The following is a 9,453-nucleotide window of genomic DNA, read 5'->3' on the forward strand; positions in this document are numbered from 1 at the left end:
ACATTCATTGTATTTAAAAATAACTTCAAATTATTGCTGAAGGTTATTACTGGGGGTGGCACGGTGGCTCAGTGGTTAGCACTGCTGCCTCTCAGTGTCAGGGACCCGGTTCAATACCTCCCTCGGGCGACTGTGTGGAGTTTGCACGTTCTCCCTGTGTCTCCGTGGGTTTCCCCGGGTGCTCCAGTTTCCTCCCACAATCCAAAGATGTGCAGGCTAGGTGGATTGGTCATGCTAAATTGCCTGCAGTGTTCAGGGATGTGTAAATAGGTAGGTTATAAGGGGATGGGACTGAGTGGGGTGCTCTGAGGGTTGGTGTGGACTTGTTGGGCCACAGGGGCTGTTTCCACACAGTAGGGATTCTATGATCTATGATCAAATATGCAGTAAATTTTATAGTCTTGTAATCCCTTTGTCACTGTCCTGCAAAGGAAAGGAAGGTAGCTATTTAGGTACTAACCGAACGAAGATTGAGAAGCTAAGATCAGCTAAGATTGAGAACTTAACATGTGGGAAATTATGACCATATGTCTGTAATCTACCATTTGGCAAAGTATGTTTTTACTCTAATATTTTTAAAAGGACAGTATTTGTAAGGAGTTATTTGAAAGCATTCCAGTTATCCACTTTTTAGGTTTTTAGATTACAGGAATGTCTTTTTGAGTGCTGTATGATTTAACAAATCTTATTTAATAATTTACCTTTTTAGTGTGAAGTTCCCGAGGGTGGTTTAATTCCCAAATCGATGTATAGAACAGCAGAAGAACTTGACAATGATGATATCAGACTATTGACTGAAACTATTTATCAGTCAGCAAGTGTTTTCAAAGGATCACCTCATGAGGTAGTATTTGTGCTGTCTCTAGCTGTTCACATTTCTGTTCCTTAATGTTTGTATTGTTGTATTTTAACTTTTAATCATCAGGGTATGATGTTTAGATGAAATAGGGCATTTTATTTGCATATTAATTAAATCATATTTTGTTTTATTTGCATCAAGCTATTAATTGAAATAGTGGAAGCATCTTCTGTGATAACCTGGGATTTTGATGTGGTGAAAGGAGATATTGCCTTCAACATCTACCATTCAAAACGAGCGCCCCAGCTTCCAAAAAAGGATACCCTTGGAGCACATGGGATAACAGGCCCTGGAGGAAATAATGTGCAGCTTATAGATAAATCGTGGCAACTGGGCAAGGACTATAGTATGGTGGAGCCACCACTCATCTGTAAAGAAGGCGAAAGTGTCCAGGTCAGTTTGGTAATATCAGAGAGCAATATTGTGAGGCCAGCGTAACCTGGTCTAACATTAGTTGTGGTGTACCAGTCAAATCAATCCAATGTGAAGCACTCTAAAAGTTCTTCTTTGCTGTAATGTTTTGTTTACGTGGTTTTTGCACATTTTTGAAACATTTTTAAAAAATTATTTTGTTATAAAGTTATAACCAATTCTGTTTTATCTTACAGGGTTCACATGTAACAAGATGGCCTGGCTTTTATATCCTACAGTGGAAATTTCACAATATGCCTTCCTGTGCTACAACTAACCTGCCTCGTGTAGATGATGTGCTGGCAACATTGCAGGTCCCTTCCCATAAGTGTAAAGTTATGTATTACACTGAGGTCATAGGATCAGATGATTTCAGGTACAACATATAAAGACACTATTGAGAATTCAATATGTCTATGTCTATGTCTAAATATGCTCAGATGTATATTAAATACAATTAGTCTTTACTGAATATGGATGAATTTGTTCATTCATCAATCTTCCATGGAAATTCTGCCTTGATTTTGGATCAGGTTGGGAATTATTCCAGTACTTCTCTAAGATTGAGAAGAGTTGCGCGTTTGAACTGCAGACAATCTTCCTGAAATTCCTCAGTCCTGCACAGATCTTGTAACCCTCTACCTACGATGCCATTATAACCACTATCACTACCTACTTTGCCTCAGTAGGATGCAAAATTTAATTATAAGGAATTGAGTCAAAATCCATGTTTTGTTATACATGTTTTGGTGAGGTGCTTGAAAATAAATTAACAATGTTTATTATATACTTAATGTTTAAATTCTGATGAAGGGTCTAGGCCCGAAACGTCAGCCTTCCTGCTCCTATGGTGCTGCTTGGCCTGCTGTGTTCATCCAGCTCTACACTTTGTAACCTGCTTTACTTGGGTTACTGAAAAAGTTGTAATTTTCCATGGTCACACTTTGAATTGATTGTTTTTGGTTTGTTCCAACAAAGGAAAGGAAAGAGCTCGAGTTCCAATTTGCAAGTTACATATTGGAAAATAGTTGAGTTGCACTTTACCACAGTGCTAGTGTTAAGTGAAGATCTTTCAAGTCTCCTGTTAGACCATAAGGCTATAAGACATAGGAACAAAAATTAGGCCATTCAGCCCATGGAGTCTTCTCCGCCATTCAGTCATGGCTGATAGGTTTCTCAACCCCATTCTCCTGCTTTCTCCCCATAACCCTTGATCCCCTTGACAATCAAGAACCTATCTATCTTCATCTTAAATATACGCAATGACCTGGTTGCCACAGCCTTCTATGGCAGTGAATTCCATAGATTCACCACTCTCATGTTGTCATGAGTTCTCTTGCATTGACTAGTGTTTTTTTTAAAGACCAATAAAAGTGTATTGCATTAAATAAACAAGTCTGTTTTAACATAATTTATCATCTGCCATCCGGTTAGGAAAACTTGCATCCTGCACACGTGACTTTCTGATGTCCTCTCTGAATGAATGAGAAAGTTACCCTTTTGAGTCTGTTTTTGTAAGATTGGAAGAGCATTAATCAAATTGCTGGGACATTTGCAAAAACATGGATAAAATTTGCTAGATTACTATAATCAATTTTGAAATATCTATAATTTGGACTAAGCTTTCCTTTTTCAAGATTTTATTTGTTTTAGTTTCATGAAATCAGATCAAGCGATGGTGATACTTAGGATACAAATTGAGGCACTAAAACAGTTTCATCTACTCTAGTGTATATGGTTATGAGCTTTACATTAAAAAAAATTGAAAAGTGAGGTAAAAATCAAAATAATTACACCCACTGACTGGGTGTTATTTAAAATCTGTTTGATATTTAATCAGCAGCTTTTAAATATTGATGGACTAGTGATTGGGAGTTTCTAACCCCCTTAAAAGATTAGGTCTGATTCAGAAGTTCAGATTTGCAATGGATATCAGAACTATTCTTGGAGAAAAACCTACTTAGGTGAGTTAGAAAAATATAAATTGAAAATTGTCAACAGAAGAACAAAGTAGAGAGTTTTTTTTAAACATAGGATTTTAATAGCATGAATGTTCCACTAGAAACCATAATTTGAGTATGGGCAAAGGACAGGGGTATGATTAAATGGATAATGCTGACAGGAGCCTGTATAATTTCAGTGGGAAGTTGATGCTGCTTTGGTATTGTAAAATTCCATGTAAAAATACAGTTACAGTATTGTTTTGGATGCTGAATAAAAGATTCCCAATAAGCAATGTCCAAATGAATGTGCAAGTTACTTTATGTAAATGAATGTTTGTATTGCATTGAAACCCAAAAAAAAACTTATTTTTTATTTCAGGGGATCCATGACTAGTCTTGAATCTAGTCACAGTGGATTTTCACAACTCAGTGCTGCCACAACATCATCTAGCCAATCACACTCCAGTTCTATGATCTCCAGGTAGTGATTCAGAATGCCTGCAATTAAAAAAAAAGTGCAAAACAGGACTATTCTTTTTGGTGGCAGCTGATTGGAATGATGGTGCAGCAACAAAAATGAGTATTTGACTTTAATAATGCAAGCAGTACAATCAGTTCAATTTCTTTGTATCCTTCGATTTCTCCTTACTTTATATATTTGAGTGCATCAGTTGTTTGCAATCAAGATTTTTAAAATGTACTATTTCATGTTTTAGTCAGATGTCATGAAGGTGTGAATGTTTACAGAACTGCATTTTCTAACAGACTGTAATATGTTTTAAAGATAGTACTGAACTTTAATTCTTACCTATTTTGGAAATGTCACCATCTTTCCTGATTTCTTGAGATTGTTGTTACAACGCATTGAAAAAAGCACAAGGTCAAAGAAGCAAATATTCTGAATTTGACACTTAAAAGCAAGTTGTATAATTTAAAAAAATGTAATTACAAGCACATGCGAGAGATAAAAAGTGTGTCTTTTGCACTTAAACTGGATAAATTGCTCAGAAGCATGAGGTGCCACACTTTGAAACCATTGTTGCAACCTACTTGAACCTACTAGTTATAGCCAAACATTTCAACTTTGTTAAAGAGTTGCTGTTTAACTGTATAAGACATCTGTAATTTAATTATCTGCATTAATGCCCTGAAGCCAATAATGTTCCCATCACATGAAATCATTGTGTTAACATTCCTGTTGTGTCTACCAGTACTTTATACATTGCATATCAATCTTTGTTTATGGAGCAATACATGTTACCACTGGATTGGTAATAAATCATTCAAATATCCTTTGAGCAGCCTCTTTTTAAATAATAAACTTCTAAACTGAAATACTAATGTCTGTCTTATTTTGCATTGGTTCTATGTAATCACAAATTCAGCCGGAAATGGACTTATCAGTGATAGCATGGTTTTGTGCATGGGAGGTCGTGCCTCACTAATTTGATCAAGCTTTTTGAGGCGGTTATCAAGATGATTGATGAGGGAAAAGCAGTTGATATTGTCTACATGTACCTCAGTAAAGCCTTTGACAAGGTGCCTCACGGCAGACTGGTACAAAAGATGGAGTCACATGGTATTAGGGGTGAGCTGGCAAGATGGATATAGACCTGACTTAGTCATGGGAGACAGAGGGTAGCGATAGAAGGATGCTTTTCAAAATGGACGATTATTCCACAGGGATCAATTCTGGGACCACTGCTGTTCGTGGTCTACATAAATTATTTGGAGGAAAAAGTGGCTAGAATAGAATAGAATTGCCTTTATTGTCACATTTCCAGTACAGGAATACAGTGAAAAGTTTTTACCATGGCCACCTTTAATGATGTTAGGTATAAGTACCTAGGTACAAATCTTGGATTCAAAAGATAAATAAAAGGGAAAGTAGTACCGTTACTTAGTATCTAAAAATAAGTTAGAAATAAGGTAGTTATAACATACTTAGAGGATTGACCGTACAGTCCAGTAAAGAATTTCAACTAGCAGCAGCTCAGCACGTGGTCTGACAGCCTGCACCAGGCCCCAGTCCAGCAACTGTCCCGTTTTGCTCCAAACCTCCAGTCTGCTCTGCACCAGCGCTCAGCTGAGCTGAGGTAACTTGCACAGCTCCAGGACTCACTCATGCTCGCACTGCTCCAGCACGCACTTCCCCTCGCACTCCTCTGGGACCTGAATCTCCCCTCTTGCTGCTTTGGGACGTGGGTCTCCCCTTGCTGGTCTAATTAGTAAGTTTGCAGACGATACAATGATTGGTGGTGGAGTTGCAGATCGTGAGGAAGATTGTCAGAGGATGCAACAGGATATAGGTCAGTTGGCAGCATAGGCAAAAAAATGGTGAAGTTTAATCTGGACAAATGTGTGGTGATACAGTTTGGAAGGTTAAGTACAGGTGGAAATTATACAGTTAACTCTTAGTATTGATGTACAGAGGGATCTGGTTGTGCAAATCCACACTGCTGAAGGTGGCAGTGCAGGTAGATAAGGCAGTAAAAAAGGCCTATGGTATGCTTGCCTTCATTGGAAGGGGCATTGAGTATAAGGATAGACAAGTTTTGCTGCAGCTTTATAGAAGTTTAGTTGGCCACATTTAAAATATTGCATACAGTTCTGGTCACTGCACTACCAGAATGATGTGGATGCTTTGGAGAGGGGACAGAAAATGTTTACCAGGATGGGGGAGTTTAGCTATGAAGAAAGGCTAGACAGACTGGGTTTGTTTTTACTAGAACACAGAGGGTTGAGGGGTGACTTGTTAAAAGTTTATAAAATTGTGAATGGCATGGATAGAGTGGAAGGTGTGAGGCTTTTTCCCAGGCTGGAATGGTCAGTTACTAGGAGAGACAGGTTCAAGGTGTGAGGTAGGCTGGTGGGGGGTGGGGGGCATTGGTGTGGTTTAACATAGATGTGCGAGGCATGTTTTTCACACACAGGGTGGTGAGCGCCTGGAACGTGCTGCCAGGATGTGTTGGAAGCAGACACAGTAGCAGCATTCAAGAAGCACCTGGATGAATACATGAATAGGAAGGGAACAGAGGGATAGGGATCCTGTAAGTGAAGACAGTTTCAGTATAGAAGGGTAAAATTTGTTGGCGCAGGCTTGGAGAGCCGAAGGCCTGTTCCTGTGCTGTATTGTTCTTTGATTTTTCTTTGTATTTTTCCTTTAATATTACAAAGAATGCCAAGCTGTTTCATAGAAGCATTATTAAATGCAATATGAAACTGAACCATGATCAGTTTTTTTTCTTCAGAAAAGTTTAAAAGAATGTGATTTTTTTTATTCACTCATGGGATGTGGATGTCGCTGTCTAGGCCAGCATTTATTGCACATCCCTAATTGCTGAGAGGGCAGTTCAAAATCAGCCAAATCGGTGTGAGTCTGGAGTCAAATGTAGAGCAGACCCAGGTAAGGATGACAGATTTCCTTCCCAACAGGATGTTAGTGAATGAGATGAATTTTTCCAAGAATGGCTTCATGGCCATCATTAGACTCTCAATTCCAGATTCTTTATTGAATTCAAATTCCACCATCTGCTGTCATGGGATTGAACCCAGGTCCACAGAGCATGAGCTAAGCTTCTGGATTAATAGTCGGCTGATAAACCACCACTAGGCAAGTGAGGTGTGGGGAAAACGTTTGAGCTTGAAGTTTAGGCAGCTGAAAACACAGCCGCCTATGGTTAAGCTACTAAAATTGGATGCACAAGGAACCAGAATTAGAAGACACCAGATAAGAGTTTCAGGGCTGAAGGAGATTGCACAGTTAAGAGTTCTAGTGAGACAATGGAAGGTTTGCAAACGTGGGAGAACAATAAGACAAACGTGTCAAGTCTTGAAACAAAAACAAATTGCTGGAGAAACTCAGCTGGTCTGGCAGCATCATCTGTGGAGAGAAAGCAGTTAAGGTTTCAGTCCTTTGACCTTGCAGAACCTGAAGTAGAGTCACTGGACTTAAAACATTAACTCTGTTTTCTCTCCGCAGATGATACAGCAATTTCTGTTTTGTTGCACATTTCCATGTCCACAGTTCTTTTGTTTTATGATGTCAAGGGATGTTGACAAGTTGAAGTAAGGAGTTTGGAGGACTAAATATCTGAGAATGGGGAAATTAAATGAGACGTGACAAGAATGTCTATGAAGAGTAAAAACAAAATAGAGCAGCAGTGGAAAATAGATTTTTAGGATTGGCTGCAGAATGACAGCCAGGATGCCCACACGAATCGATGCAGAACAGGTCAAGTTAGTGAAGAGTTAAATTGACCTGAGCAGCAGAGGATTTCTCTTTCCAATATTCCTAACAATATCTATATAAAGTGATATTTGGTAACGTAGTGAAAACGTTGTCAGTTCTTTCATTTTTCATTGTTTTGTTAAAAGCAAACCTGCCTAAGGCAGACCTTAAACTTTTTTCAATGCAATTTAATGTGATATTTGACATAATTCAGTTGCAATTGTCAATACAATAATTGGCAAGAATAAATCCAAGAAGAGATTGTTAAATACATGCTTTCTTTCAAAAACTCTACTGGTGAAGAGATACCGTGAATTTTTTTTTTGCGATAAGCTGAAGTGGACAGAGGTAATGCCATTTTAAAAAATACTTTCTCATCAACCTGTCATATTTCTTTGTGATGTCAAATACTGACCACCAGATGGTGCTAAGTGTCTTCAAATAACACTAATAGTGTAACTTAAGGAAATAGATTTGTCAACCAAGGATGCTGAAATTTGGTCAGCAAATCTTAATTCAGGTGTGGGAGCTGGCAAAATTAGGTAGGCGTCAGAGGAAAGTAAAATTTGTCAAGTGACACGGTTATCTTCCATGCGCCACAAATACTGGGCTGAGGTTCAGTTTTTATTCAGATTTCCACATTTGAGAGTTGTGTGCTCATGATAGAAGGCATGGATGGACTGAGTTCACATATATCGCAGGTTTTGCAGCTTCAAGCTTGCAATACTTGCAGGTTTATCTTCATTTTTGGCCAGCAAAATTTGTCAATCAAGGATGAGTTATGGTTTATGTCTAATTGAGACTATTCTGTTCAGGAAATATTGCCTGGAGTTTGTAGTGTGACAGGCGAAAGAAGTCAAGTAGGTGGTATCCCCTTTGTCATGCTCTAGGGCTAAAGAAAATGCCTGAAACTTGAAAGTCATTGAGCTGCAATTCTGTTCTCCAGTTTTAGAGGGTAGCTTTCTTTGTTCCTCATAATATCCATTAATACAAAAATGCTTTCTATTTTAACAACTTTCAGGTTATGCCAACATCTTACTCTTTGAAGTATGTCTTGTTTTGTAGGCAAATGCTAAAGCTAATTTGCAGACAATGATTTAAATGAAATGATTAGTCAATCTGTGTTTGGCTAGTAATGTGAAAGTTAAGACACTGAACTCCTTTTACATTCACTTGGACAAATAGAGAGTAGGCCTTGTTTAAATATTGTGCATGAGAAATGGCAGTTCTGACAATGCAGTATTATAACCAGTTCTGCAGAGTAGAACAGCTTCCCTCTTTCCCACTCCACATTTAATCACCTTGACACAAAAGCACCTTGCCACACCTTTGTGAGTGATGAGGTGTTTACACACTGTGACTGTAAGAAGAAATCCTTGTTAAAACAAAGAAATGAGAAAAAATGCTTCAATTTTCACACAAACATCCAAGGTTCATAGATGCACATGCATATAGAAGTTACAAAGTAGGAGGACAGGGCAGGTCTTGTTTAATTTTCAAGTCAGAATTCAATGGTGTACAGATCTTAAAGATGATTTTGGTTTCGGACTGGGGATTTGATGTTCTCTAGGTTCAGTGCCAAATGCTTTCAAAATGTTGATCGATATATTTTCTTCTGAAACAGTAGCTGATTCTTAAAATACTGCTTGTAGTGTGCAATTGACGACCAAAGTAGGACTCGAGTTTGCAGGGTGGGTGGAGAGAACGCATCCTCTTAGATGTCCTGCTTCTGCAGTGTCTCCTTCCACTGTTTGGAGGGTTTAGTTGGCACATCACATGGTCCATTCATCCACTAACCAGTTGTCCAAATATAATCATAGCAAACTGAGCTCATACTTCAGCCGTAATTCGATTATAACACAGATTTTGTTTTCGCTGCCAGAGTCCGATTGTAAAAAATAATTGCACTTAATGCTTGTCCTCCACCCAGTTAAAAACACAGTTGATCATCTGGACATTGATGACTTTTTGGACTTGTCTTTGTCTAACATTACCATCCAACTTTGCTA

General features: G+C 38.4%; 1 protein-coding gene across 1 annotated transcript; it reads left to right on the plus strand.

Annotated features, from left to right (window-relative positions):
• The first annotated feature begins 344 nt into the window (after window positions 1-344).
• LOC125485874 (SEC14-like protein 1) lies at window positions 345-4,548 on the plus strand. The gene is made up of 4 exons (XM_048610995.1): window positions 345-844; window positions 1,001-1,252; window positions 1,468-1,646; window positions 3,593-4,548. The coding sequence occupies exons 1-4, from the start codon at window positions 746-748 to the stop codon at window positions 3,696-3,698; spliced, it is 636 nt and encodes a 211-aa protein (XP_048466952.1). The 5' UTR covers window positions 345-745; the 3' UTR covers window positions 3,699-4,548.
• The last annotated feature ends 4,905 nt before the right edge of the window (window positions 4,549-9,453 follow it).

This window comes from Rhincodon typus, chromosome 23, assembly GCF_021869965.1.
Source record: "Rhincodon typus isolate 14 chromosome 23, sRhiTyp1.1, whole genome shotgun sequence".
Classification (NCBI taxonomy): Eukaryota; Metazoa; Chordata; class Chondrichthyes; order Orectolobiformes; family Rhincodontidae; genus Rhincodon; species Rhincodon typus.

Excerpts from the sequence above, each read along its gene's own strand:
- LOC125485874 (XM_048610995.1), top strand. The coding sequence starts at position 746 with ATGTATAGAACAGCAGAAGAACTTGACAATGATGATATCAGACTATTG. Across the intron at positions 1,253-1,467 it reads AAGAAGGCGAAAGTGTCCAG|GGTTCACATGTAACAAGATG; the intron begins GTCAGTTTGGTA and ends TTTATCTTACAG. Across the intron at positions 1,647-3,592 it reads ATAGGATCAGATGATTTCAG|GGGATCCATGACTAGTCTTG; the intron begins GTACAACATATA and ends TTTTTATTTCAG.